At 42.8% G+C, this 21,294-nt stretch overlaps 1 protein-coding gene across 1 annotated transcript; it reads left to right on the top strand.

Moving 5' to 3' along the window:
• The first annotated feature begins 737 nt into the window (after positions 1–737).
• Positions 738–11,904, top strand: LOC104065329 (glutathione S-transferase). Its single transcript, XM_009567787.2, has 7 exons — positions 738–813; positions 4,048–4,153; positions 4,834–4,885; positions 7,799–7,931; positions 8,273–8,414; positions 9,500–9,631; positions 11,633–11,904. Exons 2-7 carry the CDS (start codon positions 4,067–4,069, stop codon positions 11,753–11,755), a joined length of 669 nt encoding a protein of 222 aa, XP_009566082.1. The 5' UTR covers positions 738–813; positions 4,048–4,066; the 3' UTR covers positions 11,756–11,904.
• Positions 11,905–21,294: the final 9,390 nt, after the last annotated feature.

Below are 21,294 nucleotides of genomic sequence, written 5' to 3'. Positions count from 1 at the left end.
CCAACATCCCATATGGGTCTATGCTAGAGGACAGAACCTGATCTTTGACATCCAAATCCCATTTCCCATCTGCTATGTCATCATTGTGTCTGTTCACATCTACTTTCAGGTTTAGTAGTTTCACCTGAAATGTAGACAGCAAAGCTGAACCAGCTACTTCCCACGGGAACAGGGTAGAAAAATCATAGTTTATTTCATCTCTAACTGAGTAATAGCTATGTACACTCAATTTCCTAAATTAATGCTATTGCTTGAAGACACTGGATGAATTGTGACAAACTGTTCATCACATTTTTACACCAAATTATCAATAAGTAGGTTTGATGCTGGCAAACTGTGTTTCAAAGTACGTGAGCATTGCTACCCCATACTTTGGGTATCTTCTCTGTGCCCTTAAATAAAAACATGGATTTCTATTAAATAGTGAAACAGGCTTAGAAACTTCAGTGGTTGGTCCTTAAAGGGTTACTATTACCCTAAATATGACCCAGAAAAATCTGTAATTTTTTTGGTGTTTTAAAGTATCTCACCTTTGTCTTTTGGTGAAACATCCCATTAATTCCAAGAAAGCAGTTGAATAGGTGGCTACCACAGAAACTATGAAGCTACCCCCATGGTACTGTTCAATCAGCAAGCTGAAAGCCAGTCTTTGCATTGGATGGCAAGTTTCAGAGATATATGTCTTTAAGTTGGGCGGTGCCACAACGATTTTCTCTCTAATTGGGTATAGTTGGAAACTCCTCCCAGCCTGAAAGTTTAAACACCCCCAGGGAACCTATCTGTGCTAGGTGGAGGCTGAGTTCAGCTCAGAAGGTAAGTACTGACTTACATGGAAATTCTATTTTTTTTTTTAGAAGAGTTTGAGCAACTATTTCTAGTGAGGGTACTTCCAAATTTACGAGGGCGCCTGCTGGGGTAACGTAAATTCTCTGTCCTCTTTAGTTTGTGTGCCAGGTAGACTAAGCATGGCTTGATAGCTACTTGGCAGCTGGAAGCTGCAGGAGAGAGAGAGCCATTTATTTCAACCGGAAAATGAATCCTGTGGTGCAGTTCTGAGCTCAAGCAAGGCAGTGGTGAAACTGCTGAGAGGACAACATGTATGAAGGCAAAGGTGGATGGGAGAACATAGTGCAAGCCTTTAGCACTGTGATGGTTTCTTCTGAGTTTGATCAGGAACGCCGGCCCATTTGGTTTGCTGGACTCTGCTTACAAGTCCTTGGCTAAAGGGCACTGCACGCTGAATCCATATAACGTTGTTTCTGAAAGACCATCCCCTCTTAAATGGTTCTTGAATCACTGAGAAGCATCCTCACAGAAATACAAGACAACCATGTCATTAAGTCCAAGGAAATAGGATGGAAATATGGACCTGAGACAAGAGCAGTGCAACCATTTATAGAATATATATATAGACAAATATTGAGTCGAGGTCTTCGCTAAATATTAACTAAGGCTAAAGGTAGTGCATGCAAGACGGTTAATTATTTGGCTGCAAGCATGAATTCCTGGTATGAAACAATTCTACCAGCAGCGTAGGCTGGTTCAGCAATCCCCAAATGCCCTGGATGGTGATGCATTTTTGCTATGGAAATTGGGTATTGCTCAGGTAAAATAGGAAGGCTTTCCATATCGGCTCTCCATATTCCCTGGGAGCCTTTGGTCGCTTGTACCTTTTGCAAGAGTCAATCTCTTCAGCAGGAACGGCCAAACAAATCTGTTAGGAGTGAGCAACAGCAGGTCAGACCACGCGTGCAGCTGTTGTGTAGTGGCTTTAGTGGCAATATCTTTTAGAGTATTTCTTATCTCTTCCTTTGCCTTCCACCGGTATGGGCTGCCTGGTGAATGACAGTAAGATTCTCTGGCAATTGTATAGCTTTTAACAGTTCAGTAATTTGTGGAGTGTTTGATATTTTACTTCCATGAGAAGTTATAATCTCCATGCAGCTTCCACAACTGCCCAGTAGCATGGCATACTCCAGATGCATATTGAGAATCAGCATGAATATTTAGTCTTTTGGCCAGCTCACCTTTGCATCTAATCTGAGCCGTCGGAGCAAGACTTGGGGCCAGAACTAGACACCAAAATGCAGCTGTACATGAGTTACGTGTGTCTGGTCCCTGCATGGTCAATGGAGATATGTTCTGTGGATCTAGAGATTGAGGAGACTTAACTGAAAAACAAAAGCTTCTTCTCTGTTAGAATCTTAAGGCAATTAAAATCCCCCTACAACTGGCAGAGCAATTCTTAATTAAAAGTAAAATGAAGCCAATGACAGGGTTTTATTCTCCATTTGTTATTATTCTTCTCACATTATTTAATGCCATATAGAATTTCTTGTTCAGGTGAAATGATAAAATGATACCTAAGCGTTCTTATTCTCTCTACTTTTATTCTGGAAACAATATATTTTTCCAAGAGGATTAAGTTTCATCTTTTTGGTATTGAAGTCTTTGGCTTTTTTTTAGTTAAAAGTCTTGTTCACTCTAAGTTTCTGCACATTACAAGTTGAGGCAACGTGTATTGAAAAGATATGAATGCGAGAAGTATGATAATGGAAGAGGCACCAGTTAGCTGTTGTGAACTATGTAGATAAACTGCGCTTCCTTATAGTGAAAGGCAGTCACACAACATGCAGAAATAAAAAGACTGTCTTAGAGGCAAAACATTGTAATTAGCCGTAGCTATTTGCACTTTCAGTTTTAAAGTGATTGGTGTTTTTTTTTCTTTATGTGTATTTGGATTATAGTATCTAAATTACCCAAAATATCTCTACTAATTGTAGTAACGTGACTTGTTTCTTACCAGAGTTGCTCAAGCGAAAACTCTAATTATTCCTTAAAATCAAGTTTTGGCAAAATATGTTTCAAATCTACTTTAAGAACATTTACAGAGCACTGCGACTGGAAGAAAACATATCACTGGAGCAGAATGAGTGTGCTTCGAATGGGAAATGTCACGTGGATGCAAAACGTGACAGATGTAATGTTGTAGCTTTGGCTTTTAGCTCTAAAGAAAACGGGTCATCTGTAAAATTATTTTTTTAGAGCAGGCACGCTACTCTGGTTTAGGAAGCGATTCGGTTGCCCATTTTTAAGCTTTATTTCTCCCAGTCATTAATGTATGATAATAACATCTTTGTGAAGGGGGAATGAAAATCTCGTTTTCTTACTAATTAGGGCAACGAAGCACAGAGAAATTAAGGTCAGGATTTGCAAGCACTTATATCTGTGTCAGCACAGACAGTCCCGCTGGTTGTCCCTGCATAGGAAACAGCTCAATACAGACGTGCTGACTCTGCTGCACTCCCCATGGCTCATGGTGCAGCGAGAGGGGCTGTTGCAGCAAGATTCAAGCTGCCTCCAATGTGCCAATCCTTTGGGCATGTAGGTCCCTGCTGCCTTGGAGGATACTTTTGGAGGTTCCAGGTCTGGTTTTCAGGGATACCTCAAGGCCATAAGCAGCAAGGAAGCAGGCTGTAGCCATTCAATAGGACCACCAAGGAAGCTCAGAAATGAAGGGAACTGTTTCATAGAATAAAGGGAAGATTAATCATTCTCCCCTACTTGAGGGAAGAAGTAGGTGGCAAGAGAAGCAGCAAAATGCACTCCAACATGTGGCAAACAAAGCCAGACAAATTTCAGCCTGTCAGTAAAGCATGTTTTCCTTTCCCTCTTTCCACGTTTGCAATGAGGATGATGACAGTGACGGTGAGTAACTTCCCTGAGAATGTGGTAGGGTTTTCAGTGGCTTTGTGTAATTGTCTTAAAATGCAGTAAGGATCCCTCTGAATCTCAGGACCTGCAACACTTGTTGAAACATGTCTGTTCTTCCTTATCATAACAAACCTCTCTAGTAGCACTGGGGAAGGCTTTACAGATTGGCCCAGCTTTCCTTTTCCAGAACAGGCTGTGTGGTGTCACCGGTCCGTCTTCTACTTTGTATTTTATACCAGATAAAGTTTAACCTTGAAAGACTCTCTCTCCCCTCAAAATAATGATGCATACACCAATTTTATGAGATGCTGTTTCCTATTGAATATTTTTCAGGAGCCAGGCACTTGGAAGCATGTCGGGGAAGCCCAGGCTTACCTACTTTGATGGAAGGGGGCGAATGGAGCCCGTACGATGGCTGTTGGCAGCAGCTGGTGTGGAGGTCTGTTGACACTTGGTACAGTGTTCCAGATGGGTGTCTTCAACTGGACTCAGCAAGGAACAATTAAACATGCACATGAAGGATAAATGGCTGCAAGAAAGTGACTAGGTTAACTTTTCAAGTGACACTGCATATTTGTAACTACCCTGTTTGGTGGTTAGGATTTGGGATGCAAACTCAGTGGAGCTTGGAGTTCATTAGAGCTAGTATCAGTAGCAACTAATAGTAGCATCAGAAGTAACAAATAATGGGTCAAAGTGGGGATTCTTTTAACGACCCTTCATTAATGTGAGTTTTAATGTGCAAAAACCACATTAACCCAGTCTTATTTAGTTTGCAGTTACAAGGTGTATAAACAAAAGAGTGTTGTTGGTTTATGTGCCCTGGGGTGGGATTAGAAATTGTTAATTTACCTTGTGCTTCCTTTGGCACCAGCTGTGGCTTCTCTTCCTCCAGTCTGTAGCTTGTTTCTACCTGCGCTTAGGTTATTTCTGAATCAGTGCTTCTGCTCCACCGCAGCTGTGAGGATGTGTGGGGACCCTCAGGACATCTGGGACCCAACAACACAGCTGAAGACCTTTTGCTCGGTTCATTTGTTCTGTGCAAGGTTATGTGCAGTCACTTAGAGAAGAAAGATGCTTAAATGCAGCAGCGTGATGCTATTCTCTCCCCTTTTCCAGTTTGAAGAAAAATTTCTGGAAACAAGAGAACAGTATGAAAAGCTGATAAAAGGTAAGAAATAAGACTTGAGGCTTAGTCCCCCAAAAACATTGCTCCGGTTTAGCTACAGTTGTGACTTAAAATTAGTTTATTTAAAGCAGTGCAAATTTCTAGGTGTACATCCAGAACGCTGAAATAGTAGTTTTGAGTAATCTATTCTGTCCAGTGCCAAACAACCCCTATAAGCTAAAAGCCACAGCTTCTGTAACTGGTTATTGTAGTATATTAAGTAGCAGTGGCGAACTTTCCAATTTAATGCAACTTAATTGTCTACAATATCAAAGTGTTAGCGTGGCTCCTGGTATATTTTTGTTCCAGGGTAAATAACATTCCCGGAGGCAATTCCTGGGCATCAAATGGGAGTTGTCCCAGGCCAAGGACTGTTTCCAAGATGAGAAACCTCACAGGAGGCTGAGCTTGCCAAGACATATTGGGAGACTTGGAAGGGGACTCGGCTGCATTCTGGCTGCTTGCTCAGAAAGGAAAAGCTGTGTTTAAAGAAATTCTGACAGGAAAACTAAAATGAACAAAAATAGTAATAAAAAAAAGTGGTATCAAGAAGATCAGAATTAAATCTGTGGGTCCAGCTGGCTGGAATCTGACAACTTGAAATGGCAACACAGTGTAAAGACATCAGCTATAGCTCTAAATATGATAGCTCAGGTACTGAAAGCCCGAATCTGAATCTGCTTCACAGGACTAATTAATCCAGAGAGAGTGGTACAGTCCTGAATATAGCATCTGAGCTTATTCATATACAGGAGAAGATCTAAAGGTTGATGAAAATGATAGGGAATTTTAATGAAGAAGATCAAGGACTTTTATGTATATATATTCAGCTTAAGAAGGTGAGAACGCAAAGAAAAAGGTGGGGTATAATTCGGAGGCTTGAAGAGACAAATTAGTTAGTCATCCTAATAAAGGGACCTCTGGAATGCTGCCAGTCATTCAGGGCAGGACTAAACATGAATAATCCTACATTACCTATCCTTCTATTTTTTTTCTCTTCCTACCAACATACTTTTTTTACCAGGGTATTCTGTGTTTAGACGTCATCACACTGTTAGAACAGTCCAGGCATGACTTTGGCCTGTGCCAGCTGATGGTCTTCTAAGCAATGCCCCAGTGGGGTCCAGGATGAAGCCTGGACCAGGGGCTGTTCTAAAAACAGGAGGCTTGCAGACAGCTCTTTTGGAAGTTGAGAGAGTTAAATAGCATCAGCCTGGTCAGATGTGTGCCAGCTGGCCTGAGAAATGATTTGTCTCAGGCTGCACAGCCACAGGTTGCCCAGGTTGCCACCTGGGGATCAACAAGCTTTGCTCGTTGGTCACAAATAATAGAACTAGATGGTTGTTTTTAATGCATGCTCCACAGACCACCTTGCAACAGCACACTCCAATCTGCAAAATGACCGGCAAGCTGCTTTTAAACCTGCATATGTATTCTACGGCAGCAGTGAAGTGGCTCTCGCTGCAAAGCAAGGAGGAGCAGGATGCTACAAGTCATAAGAAAGAAGTCTGTCTTTTCTGTAGATAAGAAACAAACCGGGTATTCAGTTTGATCACATTTGCTGCATCACTCTTTGTCAGGGGCTGGAAAGCCAGATTTTAGTTTTCACTTCACTTCTTTCTGCTGAAAAATAATTGTTACAGAGCTGTTAATTTTCCCATTCTACCGTGTTTCTGCTGGATAGATAGATATCAAGTCATATTTCTTCCTTAAACTGCAGAGGTGTGTTCTGGAAAGACATGAAGACACAGTATCTTTCTGTGAATGGTTACAAGAAACAAACACAGGCAACTATAGAGAAAATGACTCCTTGAATTAACAGTAAATTAATAATTTAGAATAAATGAAGAACGTTTATTAATTCTAGACTAGCAAAGTATTTTATTAACTCTGTGGAGGAAAAAGCAAACAGATATGCCTGTTAAAATCAATTCTTATACCTGAAAGAAGGCTGCACTGAATGGATTAAAACCAAGCAATTAAATCATTAACTTTGAGCAATGCAAAGTGACGGCTGCCTAGATGGATTTGGAATTTTGCTGTGATTTTAGCAGAGGAGGCTAGTTCTCTGGATGCCTTTAATGTGTAAATGACTATCTCCAAAGACAGTGAATTAATCCAGCAGAAAACTAGTCTAGGAAACACTGACTTTGCTAGGCTGAGTCTCTGTGCCAGTCTGGCTCTCACCACTGAAGACTCAGACAAACGTTCCTACCAGCACCAGGAGAAAATGGGACTACAAAGACCTATCTAAATAGGCTTAAATTGTTGCACAATGACACTGAGGAGAGGCCTGTAATGAAAAACTATGGGGACTCAAACTATTGTCCCTGGAGTAATTGTGTAAAACTTAAACGGCAACCGCTGCCGCAGTCCCTGCCTCTACCTCTGTAGCTTTATCATGTTTAAAGTGACCTGACCTGTTCCTTTATCCCAGCAGCTCAATGTCGCTGTGGTACTACCCTTCTCATTCTTTCTACTCACGTGTACCCATTCCCAACAGGGAACTCAGCTGCATTCAAAATAATTTGATTTTTTTTTTTTTAAGTTCAGATTTAACACAGATCTTTGAACCTAAGGGATCAGAAGAGAAAAAAGTGCTGGTTCAGGCTTTTCCTGCCAGCATAAAGCAGGGTCCAGAAGTGCAAAGGAGCTGGTGGTGCCAGCTCCCGCTTGGCAGTGCTGTAAAGCAAGGGGCCCCATTCCGTTGTGACGACCCAGCTACAAAAGCGTGATGCAGACTTGTCAATATTTGATCTTTCCCTCAGTGTTGGTTTACTGTAGGGAGGTTTACAGTTAGGTTAAGACATGAATCATCTCTTATACTGCAGAAGAAACGCGCTCAGTCTCTTGCTCTGCTGTAAAACTAGCAGTGTAGGTGGAACTAACAAGCTTTCCCTCAACTTTACTCCCTAGATGGAGAACTGATGTTCCAGCAAGTGCCTCTGGTTGAGATCGACGGGCTGAAGCTGGTGCAGACCAGAGCCATCCTCAGCTACATAGCAGGGAGATACAATCTCTATGGAAAAGACCTGAAGGAGAGAGCCCTGTACTGTAACACCTCCTTTCATTTCATGAGTGATCTTTTACTTGATAGCTGCATTATATATGACAAATTAAACCCTTTAAATCCAGTAGAAAGGCATGAGGAAGGCTAACACAATAAAAAGCATCAACTCTAGCCTTTGCTTAGGTATTAACCACTGCTTCTGAAATGCTGCTGAACAAAACCGGGCTTTTAGTCCTTTTAAAAAATATTTAGCTATTTAGTTTTGGCTGTGAAAATTGACACTGTGGTGGTGATATAAAATTCCTATAAATTGCCTTAGTTAATTGGCAAACACGAAATAACTTCCGTGCTCTTTTCTACTCTCTTACCCCAACCATTAGGATTGACATGTATGTGGAAGGAATAACAGATTTGATGCATATGATTTTGGTGTTTCCTTTCTCGCCATCTGAGGCAAAGGAGAAAAATATTGAGTTGATTAAGGAGAAGGCAACTAACAGGTACTTCCCAGTCTTTGAAAAGGTAAGTGACGATGAGGATGTGTCTATAAAACTTGTATTTACAGTGATCAAAAAGTTTCTCCAAAATAAGAACGTTTGTACTGCAGATCAGTTCCAAATTCTCAGGTTTTTTTTTTTTTCACTCTCTCAAAGAAGGGGAAACACATTGGCAAATTTTCAGTTTCTTGGCTTAGGTTGTCAGGGCTGTGGTGTTTGAACATCTACAAAGCAAACAATGTAATACGGTCCTACCTATACAGCAGAACTCTTTGCTAAAGTAAAAGCAAACACATATAATTTCTTTTCTCCTGTAGGAGATAGTTCCACACTTATATTTGTTTAGAGCATTCCTCTCTGCTATACTTAATTTCAGCTGAAACATTTTCATTATAAGAATGCAAAAATCCCTTGCAAAAAAAAAAAAATCAAGTAGAGAGGACTACTTTAGTAAAACAACAGTCAGATTTCTGCACATCCCACTTTTGAAAACGACAAACCAAACCCATCTGACTCAGTCATCTGGCAACATTTCTCATTTTTTTTAACGTTCATCCAGTTTTGATGAAAAACAATAATAAAAGTCAAGCATTTTAGAGGTTCTTATGACTATAATAGTCATAATAATAGTCATACAGTCATATAATATGACTATAACTTATTCCCAAAGGCAGGGATTTTCTTTGGTTGGCTGTTGTAATTCTGCATTTCTAAGTTTGCTTCCTGGGGTCAACATTGGACATAACTTTATAAATTTGCCATTTAGATATTTAATTTAAATTCTTCAAGTTACTCTAGTTTCTCCATTATCCCTGTTTCTAATTTGATGCCTGTTACTAGTCTAAGTGCGTGGTTTTGTCCATGTTCCCAGTGTCTGTCATCATTCATCATTACCGAATCACCCAAGTTTATAGACTGCATACTACAAGAGTTCAGATTTTTTCCCAGCAATAATGAAGTGGTTCAGGCTCACAGCTTCCAGCTGAAAACTCCACCCAGAAATTTCAGATATAATTGTTGTTCAGCTCTACAGCTGTGCTGTGAGGCTTAGCTGCCAAGCATTATAGGTCCCATTCTCACCTAAAACCCACATTCTCTTGTATTCTGCAGGCTCTGAAACAGCACGGCCAAGACTTTCTTGTGGGCAACAGATTCAGCTGGGCAGATGTTCAGCTAACTGAAGCCATTTTAGCAGTGGAGGAGAAAATACCTGCTGTGCTGTCAGTATTTCCCCAGTTGCAGGTAATTTTGTAATTAAGTGTGTAATTCAGGAGGTAGAGGGCAATCCTGAAGTGATCCCTTCTCCATGCTGTGTAATGGGAATGCCGGCTTTTCAAGGAACTGTCACTATTGCAGGTTTGCTTAACATCAAGCACAAGAGGGAATTGCTTTATTTTGTTGCAAGTTTCTGCTCTTGATTAACCCCGTTCAGGTGTTCGTATCCCTCTGAGTGGTATACGCCTCCTCAACAGACATACATTAATGTCATGCCAAGGGAACCACTGATCTAAGCTGCCCTTTTTTCACTTTCCTGCTTCCTGCCAGTAGATGCTATCTAATACCAAATAAAAAAAGGTTGACATGTTAGAATAAGGTAGAGTGTGTCTGATGCTACAACTTTGGAATCCCAGTAACCTCACTTCCCTTCTGCTTTCTACAGTATTACTAGAAACTCAAGCCTTAGCATTAAGGCACAGTTTTGTTTCAATAATCAACCCAAATACAACTAAGGATGAATCCTCTGCCTTTGTGCCATGAAACCAAGCAGAAGTTGGGCACTTCTGCTGTGAGACTTGACCAGAAATCAGAAGCTTCCAGGCATGCAGCTGTGCTATAGAAGACCACAGTGCATGGGCAAACCTGGGGCGTGACCTGCAGGAGTCACTAAGAGTTGAGATTTAGGTTTAGGTGGTTTAGGGAGTGTTAGGAATGGTTGGACTCGATGATCCAGTGGGTCCTTTCCAACCTGGTGATTCTGTGATTCTGAGATACAGTGGATCCAAATAGTCTGTAACTGACTAGTTACAAGAAAAGTGTTCAGTAGTGCTCCAATGTGCTTGTAATCATGTTAATAAAGCAGTATAGGTAGGGCAAATTTGGGTTGAAGTCGCAAGGTTTGAGGTCATGTTTCCTTGTGCTTATAAACTATTAATTTGAGGGGTGCACTCAAAGACTTTGGCTTTATTCACCTTAACAAAAGAAACAGTTCAGCATGAGACTATGACAGCATAGGTTTTCTGCTTGGAACTGATGAGAAAAAGGACTTAAGATTTTTTTTTGTTCTTGTTTTTAAATATTCTTTTAATTTTTAGATCTCAACCCCAACAATTTAAGCTTGAATTTAGTATGACTGGTAACAGGATGAGGCACTTCAGCCACAAAGAAGGCAGTCACATGTGTCAGATTTTATCCCATATGTAGTTTTTCAGTCTCTGGTAATTCTTGCCTCTAGCTCCCATCTTCTAGCATGATGACTTAGCCACTAGGCATGCGTGCAGTTCCGTTAAAACCAAACCTTGAATTATGGAGGGATTCCTTCACTGCCAGAAAGGGAATTTTCTAAAATGGGTAGTTACTAAAATTGGTGAGGTGCCCAAATCTTCCCTAATCCTAGCCCTGGCCTCCAGTCCCTGCTGTAGAAGGGCAAGAGGCTGTGTTATATCTGCCAGCCCTACCTACCCTAGGCTACAACACAGTACAAGGAGCTTCTGCTGAACAACTGGGTTGAGTCGAGGACACCTCTAACCACTTTGCCTTCACGTGTGCAATCCTAGAGATGCTGGGACAGTGGGACAGCAGTGGCCATGGAAGGTACAAACAGAGCTCAGATACTTGCATAGTGTAGTAAAAATGGAATTCCTGTTAACACATAAAATGGTTTGCTCACATGGAGCCAGCATCATCAGAAACAGCAATGAAAAGAAAAAGGGTTATCAGCTGGATTGTGTATCTGTACCTTCAAAGCTATCAGCTGGTGCTCCTGGATATTGAATTTTTGCCTTTAGTTTCTTTCATGCAGCAGAGATTTAAATATTCTCTGCTCCAGCCCTGACAGTCTTTTTTTTGCAGCAACTGAGTCCTTCTTCTGTTGGCCAGAAGGAGACGATGTAAATGGCACAAGATCTGAACGAGTGTTAGGATCTCTTCTAGCAGCAGGGGGAAGCAGCTGTTCTGTGCAAGGAGCACTGTGAGCTACTGATGTAGCTGCAATTTCTCTCTTACTCTGTTGGTTTTATTTTTTAGGCTTTTAAAACAAGAATGAGCAATATGCCTACAATTAAGAAGTTCCTGCAGCCTGGCAGCCCAAGGAAACCCCCACCAGATGAGCATTATGTACAAACTGTGAAGAAGATTTTGAAGGTGTGAATGCCTTTCTACCTTTGAGACCCAAAATACTGAAAAAAAAAATTTGCCCAAACCAAAAGAAATAGGAAGCTCAGTAAATTAGTATCACTGTAGTTAAAACCAGTGGTAAAAAAAGACCAAAACCAAAATAAAGCATTCTGATTAGTCCGACAAGGTGACTGCATATTTGTCTTTATTGATATCAAATGCTTGGTAAAGCATAAAAATAAGCAGTATGGAAGCAAAGAACTACTCGTAGAGTAAGGAATTTTTTCATTTGGAAAAAGACCAATACAGTATTAATATTGTCAGAATGTAACCTATTGAGGAAGGTATTTTCTGATGGAAAACAGGCTTCAGAAGAGCTATGAGAGGAAGAGCTATAAGAGAAGAAAGAGAAGACAGCTTACTGAATCACTTATCCTTTAAAGAAGTAGACTTGTTTCAAAAGCAGTTTTGGTGATGAAGTACTTATGTTGCATTGTTTTTACAGCACTGTGTGAGTAAAACTTCAAATTTGGTATTAGTTTCATCTGTTGCTACTAAAGCCAAATCTCTTTGGCTTCTCACAGTTCCCAGGTCTTGCCTGGGAACCAGCTCTGATAATGTTCCATTATTTTCTTCTTCTGCCTTTTTAATATGATTCTTCCAGGCACCTCAGTTCATCCTTCCCAATCATAGAATACTTTGGGTTGGAAGGAACCTTAAAGAACATCCAGTTCCAACCCTCCTGCCACTGGATCAGGCTGCCCGAAGCCCCATCCAACCTGGCCTTGAACACCTCCAGGGATGGGGCAGCCACAACTTCCCTGGGCAACCTGTGCCAGTGTCTCACCACTCTCATGGTGAAGAAATTCTTCCTAATGTCCAGTCCAAATCTACCCCTCTCTGATTTGTACCTGTTCCCCCTTGTCCTGTCACCACAAGTCTTTATGAACAGCCCCTCTCCAGCTTTCCTGTAGCCCCTTTGGGTACTGGGAGGTTGCTATAAGATCTCCTCTGAGCCTTCTCTTCTCCAGGCTGAACAACCCCAACTCTCTCAGTCTGTCCTCATATGGAAGGTGCTCCAGCCCTCCGATCATCTTTGTAGCCTCCTCTGGACTCGTTCCAACAGCTCCTTCTCACGTTGAGGATTCCAGAACTGGACACAATACTCCAGATGAGGTCTCACATGAGAGGAATAGAGGGGCAGAATCCCCTCCCTCGCCCTGCTGGCCACGCTGCTTTTGTTGCAGCCCGGGACACGGTTGGCCTTCTGGGCTGTGAGTGCACACTGGCAGCTCCTCTTTAGTTTCTCATCGACCAGCACTCCCGAGTCCTTCTCTGCAGGGCTGCTCTCAAGCACGTCATCCCCCATCATGTACTGAAATCGGGGATTGCCCCGACCCAGTGTACCCAGTGTAGGACCTTACACTTGGCCTTGTTGAACCTCATGATGTTCTCACAGCCCCACTTCGTCCAGGTCCCTCTGGATGATATCCTGTCCTTCCAGTGTGGCAACTGCACCACTCAGCTTGGTGTTGTCTGCAAACTTGCTGAAGGTGCACTCAATCTCACTGTCAATGTAATTGATAAAGATATTGAACAGCACTGGTCCCATATGGACCCCTGAGGGACACCACTCATCACAGATCTCCATCTGGACTTTGAGCCATTGACCACTACTCTTTGAATACGACCATCCAACCAGTTTCTTATCCACAGCCCACCAGCATCTGTGCATCTCTTCACAGAATCACAGAATCACAGAATCACAAGGTTGGAAAGGACCCATTGGATCATCGAGTCCAACCGTTCCTAACACTCCCTAAACCATGTCCCTAAGTACTTCATCCACCCGTTCCTTAAACACCTCCAGGGAAGGCGACTTGACCACCTCCCTGGGCAGCCTGTTCCAGTACCCAATGACTCTTACTGTGAAGAATTTTTTTCTGATATCCAACCTGAACCTCCCCTGACGGAGCTTCAGGCCATTCCCTCTAGTCCTGTCCCCTGTCACTTGGGAGAAGAGCCCAGCTCCCTCCTCTCCACAACCTCCTTTCAGGTAGTTGTAGAGAGTAATAAGGTCTCCCCTCAGCCTCCTCTTCTCAAGGCTAAACAACCCCAGCTCTCTCAGCCGCTCCTCATAAGACTTGTTCTCCAGCCCCCTCACCAGCTTCGTTGCTCTTCTCTGGACACGCTCCAGAGCCTCAACATCCTTCTTGTGGTGAGGGGCCCAGAACTGAACACAGTACTCAAGGTGCGGTCTCACCAGTGCCGAGTACAGAGGGAGAATAACCTCCCTGGACCTGCTGGTGACCCCATTTCTGATACAAGCCAAGATGCCATTGGCCTTCTTGGCCACCTGGGCACACTGCTGGCTCATGTTCAGTCGGCTGTCAACCAGCACCCCCAGGTCCTTCTCTTCTGTGCAGCTCTCCAGCCATTCTTCCCCCAGTCTGTAGCGCTGCATAGGGTTGTTGTGCCCCAAGTGCAGGACCCGGCATTTGGTCTTGTTAAACCTCATCCCATTGGTCTCGGCCCAGCAGTCCAGCCTGTTCAGATCCCTAAATCATTCACGTGATGAACCTCTCCAAAGGATGGGCAGGACAGAACCACATTCCCAAATGGACAAGTGCTCAGGTTCAGTATTTGTTCATGTTTCTTTCTGTGCGTGTTTCTGTCAACGCAGAACAAGAAGCACCAGGCTCCATTCCCTGGCTTTGAGGCCATACACACACTATTAAACTCTCTTATCACCCAAAGTATAACCACATCCAAATGTCCTGTTGTGGCTGGGAGCCACCTGTACGAGAGCAGTGGGCACAGAACAATGACCTTTGAGTGAGCCACTGTTAATTTGGGAACACAGATGGCATCTTCCAGTGTCTGTGCCCTGGTACTGCCTTGTGCCTGATGCAATCTTCGGAGAACTCCAGAGAGCAGAATCTGAGCTTGAGCTGCCACTTTGCACGAGTGAAATGTGGGCAGTTCAGGGGTGCTGCTGCTTTGATGGCACTGTAGGGCACACCTCACACTTGTGACAATGTGGTGGGACCAGTGATGCCAAAGTGGCCACAGTTCCTCCCAGTGAAGCCTGTTTGCGATGGCAGAGGCAAGGGGGAATCATAGAATCACTAGGCTGGAAAGGACCCACTGGATCATCGAGTCCAACCACTCCTAACACTCCCTAACCCATGCCCCTCAGCACCAAATCCACTCGTCCCTTAAACACCTCCAGGGAAGGTGACTCCACCCCCTCCCTGGGCAGCCTCTGCCAGTGCCCAATGACCCTTTCCGTGAAAAATTTTTCGTGATATCCAGGCTGAATATCAGGAGGAAGGGAGGAGCAGGGTCACAGCAGTGCTGCTTTTGGGGCTAGGACAGCTCAGGTGCATTAAATGTGTAATAAAGTTGCCTAAACTTCTCTTACCAGTCTTTCCTCCTGCAGGCGAGTTCACTAATCATTTAGTGAGTTATGCTCATTATCTATATCCTAAAAAAAACCCTATCTAAGGTTTCTTGGAAAGTTGCTTTGGTCCAACGTGAGCAATGAAGAATGTGTTATGCAAAAGACCCCCAGGTCTGATGTCAGAGTGAACTCAGGCTGAAGGGAAGAGTGGACCTGCATTGCTTTCACCCTGGATCTCTGCTCCAACTACTGAAGCACTGGGCACTGCAGCAGCAGCCGTTGTGGCTGGCATTGGTATCTTACCCCACAGGAATGTCTATCCTATTGGGTGGTGACTACCTAACCCTCTGGGAGTCACAGGAGGTCTTGGAAAGATGTCCTCTGGAGATAACTCCAGACTTAGTGGCCATGCCAGAACACAGTATTTCTGCTGGCCTGCCTCACCCTCTCCAGGGACTCTGAGCCATGATTCCCAAGCCACCCAAGTGCTCAGTTTTGTGACACCAGGTTTCCTGTGTCACCCTCGTTGTTGGTCTCCTTCAGGTTCCCCAGTAAGTGAAAGCAGCAGGTCTCATGCAGTTGCTGGAAGAAGATGCTTTTCTGGTCAAATACAGATTTGACAGAAAAAGTACCTGAGCTTATTTGTTAACAGTTTGCAATGCCATAGGTGAACTGCTTGTGTGGCTGCGACGCTGAGGTGCATCCTGACACTTGGTGTCACCAGGCACCTCTGTCCCGAGAAGAATGCCACGGCAAACCTGCCTGCTCAGGGGTGCCACATCCCTCGGAGCTGCTACTGCAGTGATGTACATCACACAACCCACGTGGCTGCTGCCTCTCCACACTGAGCAACAGGGTGGGCTTTGGATGTGAATGAAAGTGGATTTCCCTAAGCTGGTTGATACAACACTTGCTTCTTGCTTACACACTTGCAAAAGGTCACAATGTAGTCAAAGTTACCACCTTTCAACAAATGCTGTTCGATTTTTTTAAGATCTCTGCAAACTTTTCCTTACAAAATTGACTATCTTTCTTCATAAATCAATTATCTCAAACCTTGTGTATCATCCTGGAACAGGCTGCCCAGGGAGGTGGTTCAGTCACCATCTCTGGAGGTATATAAAAGACAGGTAGATGAAGTACTTGGGGATATGATTTGGTACTGGAAGGGTATGGTTGCACTCGATGTTCTCAAAGGTCTTTTCTAACCTAGCGATTCCATGACTCTGTGATCTCGCCAGCACTTCACATGAAGGTTACAAATATCTCTTGGGAATGGAGCGTAGTGGAAGAAACACGCAATCTGTTTTGCAGACTCAGATCACGCAGAAGTTGCTTATTTCTACACCTGTAGGACAAAACAAGAGAAGTTCATCCTCTGCTGATTATAAACCAGAAACGTTGAGGCTTATCTACATCTACAGCAGGCAAAACCTGCTTTGTGAAAGGGCCTGATGCAGCACAGCAGCATCTGCATAGAAGGAAACTCTGTTCCAGCAGATAATCAAATATGATACTTCATATTGCCATGACAAAAGTGTAGGAAAAAAGAAAATTAGATTAAATAAATGAAAAATTAACTTGGTAGAGAAAAAACAGAAGACTGAATTTCCCTTTTGGATTGTCCACTCTTCCAGATTCCTCCCCTGTCACCGATGCCTCTCCCCTGCAGTAGACTGCAGATGGGCAATTCATTATTTCTGCTAGGGTGCAACGAAATGAAATGGAGTCTTTAACTGAACATCCTCCGTATTTTGTCAGAGACAACCTATCTTTTACTATTGTATGTGATACAATTGTGTAGCTTTTTGGCTATGATCTGCAAACACCAAAACTCATCTTTGTTCATCTGAAGCCAAGTGTGTGCTTAAGTACAGCTGCAACTTGAATAGTGAATGCTCCTCAACTGTGTACTCAGGTACACCTTTGTGCTCTAAGCACAAATAGAACTGAAGTAGAAAATATCCTTACATGGGCTATTCACAAGTGTGTATAAAGTAGGGCCCTGCTGTAAAATTTTATTACTTTTGTACCCAGGATTTTTTCTTTAAAAAGAACTGTCCCTTAGTGTTGACAAGCCTTCAGACAAACTAAACAAGAGAGCAAATCTTCACAAAATAAGGGTGCTGGAAAAATGCTAGCATGATCTATTTGCAACTTAACCTTGTAAGAGGTACAAAAACCTGTTAAAAACAATTATATTTCCCACTGCCATAGGACATATATTGGCTTGAACTGTAGCAGCAGAGAGCACAAGCAGTTTAACAAGCCATATGGCACATTCCAGGTTCCATGGAGCAGGAGAGCTGAAGATCAGTGTCAGGAGAAGGCAGATAAATACGGACTTCTGGTACTTGGTGTGCACATCTTCCTTTCCATGCCCACCTTGGGTTTCAAAACAGAAGTTGTATTTCCCATCAGTTTTTCACTCTTCAATTCCCAACAGCCGCTGGAGGAACAGCTAGCAGAGTTAAGTGGTGGGCATGTCTCACTCCAGGACTGTAAGGGCCTGCGGCTCGCGTGTTGAAATGGTCAATGCACCTGCACATCAGTAAGTGACCTTAGAGTGGAGTGGCTGTGCTTTGTATCATGTTATTTCTTGAGTGGGCTTGGAGATACATTTGTTGAGGAAGTTAATCCCTTTCGCCCTGGTTTCAGAGAGGAGGAGCATGAAACCATTACTAGGAGTGATCTAGGAAACCTTTGAATTTCTATAAATGTTATATGTTTCTAAAAGAAAGGCTAGCAGGGTCATACCCCATTCACAAGCTTCTCTTCCTCTGCCTTGCGTGGAGGTGGCAGAAGCTGCTGATGTTCACCAAAGAAAGATGGTCACTAATTTTCATGGAATATCACAGCATGGTTTTGATTTTGCATATATTGTGGTAAGAATATTCCATATATTGTGGTAAAAATATTCATTGAGAAAGCCTGCCAGCTGCTAAGTAACACACTTGCTCTTCAAAACGTTTGGGAAAACACCTAATGCCCTTCACACACCTGAAGCCAAGTGTTAAATCAGCATGAGGACCACTGGGGAAAAAGCCACCATCTTTCTTTTAATTTCTCTCTTCCCTCTGCAAGGCTATCTTTTGTAAACATGTTCTTGGGTTTATAAGATGGTTTATTGCACGGTTGCTCTGCCGGGTAAGGAGGGTGGAATTCAGTGTGGATAAATGTTTTATGGGACATAATATGTGAGCTGCACTGTTCAGGCAGTGCCAGTTTGGAAAAACAACAACAACAACAAATGGGACCTTCATTTTAAATAATAAGAAACAGCAGAGTTGCACTTTGTTTCTGCAGCAAGGAAGGGCTGGGTATATCCCAATAGATCTCATTAGCCACAGAAGAAGCTCCTTCTCTACAGTCTCTATTCTCTCTGCTAACACAACACAGCACAACAGTTTTGTGAGAACCTATTTCTCTTGCAAAACTTCTTAAATATTAGCTCAGAATTTTGAACACAGCTCGAACCCAAAATCTGATCCAACATCTCCAGCGTAATTCTGACCTGTTTTATATGGAGAGGAAAGTTCTCAAAGCCTGGTGACACCAAATATTTTCCAACGTTTTGTCAAGAAATCAATATCATGTCTGAAAAAAACCCCAACTATTCTTGTTTTAAAGGAAGAGAATAAATGGAAACAAGCTGGTGGGCACCAGGAGCAGCTGGGATGAATATTCACTCCAGAGTTATAAGGGTATCATTGACATTTCCCCTAGCTCTATCTCCTTGATAGTTAACCTAAATCTAGACATTCTTAAGAGATCAAATGACTTCAGGCATGCAAGATACAAATGACGTCTTTATAGCATTACTTGACAAGCTCTGTGAGGTGACATTTCCAAAAGTTGTGTTAAGTAAGGAGAGGGACTGTATTGTATTTTTCACTTTTACTTAGGCTAGTGCCTGTGGACTTGCCTGAAATCCTGATGACTACCTCTGACAGGGCAAAAAATATCAGAGTTGGAATCAATCAGCCTCTGAAGACTTCTCCCTCCTACCCCGAAGGGAAGGCTGAACGGATTGGCTTAATCTAAACTTTGAACTGCCTCAGCTGAGACAGCATTCTTTCTAGTAGTCCGGTAATCAGCCGTAGCTCAATCGCAAAGGTAAGGGATTCCTCCTGTATTTAGACTTACTTAAAGGAGACTAAGCAGCTAGACTAGATATAGAAGTCTACAAAGTTAGGTGAGATGTGTTTTCTCAAGTTGCCTACATTATGATTAACTTTCATGCTTGAACTTATGTTTTCTTACCTCGCAGTCCTTTGACACAGTAGGTGTCATGCCCCTGTGGCAGTGGTCACTAGACTCAGGATACCTCCTAGAGTTTATCATTACCAGGCCTACAAACGATTAATCCAGCCGAGTCAGTTTGGATTTGTGAAACACTACCAGAAGCTTCAGTCTCCCACATCATCTTAGATTCTGGGCCACAAGTTTTGTCTGTCCCACAGTGCCAGGAACAGTTTCCAGCAGTGTAGTTCAATCTTTTAAGAAAACCGGTGCTAACAGCAGAAGTCAGCACTCCCAGAAGCCTAAAGAGGAAAGTGGTCACTTTTCAAGCAAGCAAATAAAACATTCTTATGCAGAGTTCTGTTTCATTATAAAATACAAACATTATTTCAAGCTGGATGTTGACAGAAAACAAAATATGAGCAACTTGTTTTTCAGTGATACCAAGAGTGGGCTTCTGCTGCCTTTAGCACAGATGCTTGGGGCTCTCCATGACCCCTCCGGAGGGCTGATCATCGTGTCACAGCCCGTGCTGCAGATTTGAGCTCCCTAGACCAGCAGCTGCAGGCCAGTGGATGCACTGGAACGGAAACACCAGTATCCCAGACACCTCTGCATAGGTGACCAAGCCCTGCTTCTGGCCTTCAGAAGCTGGAGAGAAGACCCAACCAAAATGTATGAAGGGAACAGAGGGAAATAAGAAAGAAAAGAGCCAGAACCAGAAGGTGGAGGCTATAGGATGTGCTGTCAGTGAGGAGTCCCCTTCTGTGAAGCCTGGCTCTCCTCATGTGCTATATAGGGTACTTTGTTCCACATGGGGACTGGACACCTCCGAAAAGACATGATACTGCAGGGGTGAGGTTTTGATGCCTTATCCTTCTGTGGTTCTAAATAAATAATTACGCTTATTTAATTGTCAAACATGGAATACATTGGTCTAACAGGCACCAGTGGTGGAGACTGATAGGATGAGGATAATTTTCAGTTACAAAGCAGCGAAGTAAGTTTACAGGAAGGACCTGAAGGAAAGAGCCCCCTATACTGTAACAACTTGTTTTTTTGTTTGATAGACTGCAGTTCACATAGGCTCCCTGTGTAATACGAGAATATTCCAGCTCACAGTTCCATTCAGGATGATTCAGCAAATCTTTATGTAGTGCACTGACCTTGCCTGCAGGTGATGTCTACAACAGTATTAACCAGAGAGATTAGACAAGCAGGATGGTGCATGGGAGTTTAAATGCTGTATTTTACTCTCTGAAGTCGATAGAGTTATCAGAAGAAGGCGGTCAGGAGTGCAGAGGGCACTTTTGTCTTCTGACGCAGTTCTTCATTCACCGTTTCCTACACGTGTCTTCGGCGTGCATTTTCAGCAGGTCAAATTCAGGAAAACGTTCTTGACAGAAACAAAAAGAAACCTATGTCCAGGAATGAATTCAGCAGAAAAAAATGTCCTGAAGGAATACCACCCATCAGTCAGGAAGGGAAGGAAGCTTATGAAGGATTCAAGATTAATTAGTTAATGTGACCTATGTTAAAGAGGTGATCTGTTAAAAGTAAAAAAAACCATAAAATACTACACCAAAATTTTGATTGCTATCACAGTTTTTTTCAAAACTGTAGGAGTTTTTCAGTCATTGTGATTATTTTTAACTAGTGAGTTGCCAAACAGTGAAAATAGGAAGCACAAAATTTTCTGCTGGCACAAATGTTCCATGTCATTGTGACTTGTCATGAATCTTTGTACACAGTCAGCATTAGTCAGGAGTTTGTGTTCTGTAGGTGAGAAGTGACTAAACAGGCCCAGATGGTTTTATTTGTTTAAGAAATGGCAGTTTTCCATTGGAAGAGATCTGATTGCTGTTCTCTTGGTAGGAGGAGCTACAGACCTATATAATCTCAAGGCAAAGCTACTGAGAGCTTAGAG

This window comes from Cuculus canorus, chromosome 3 (genome assembly GCF_017976375.1).
Source record: "Cuculus canorus isolate bCucCan1 chromosome 3, bCucCan1.pri, whole genome shotgun sequence".
NCBI classification, from domain to species: Eukaryota; Metazoa; Chordata; class Aves; order Cuculiformes; family Cuculidae; genus Cuculus; species Cuculus canorus.
The sequence above is the reverse complement of the archived record's forward strand: the minus strand, read 5'-3'. Positions and strand labels throughout refer to the sequence as shown.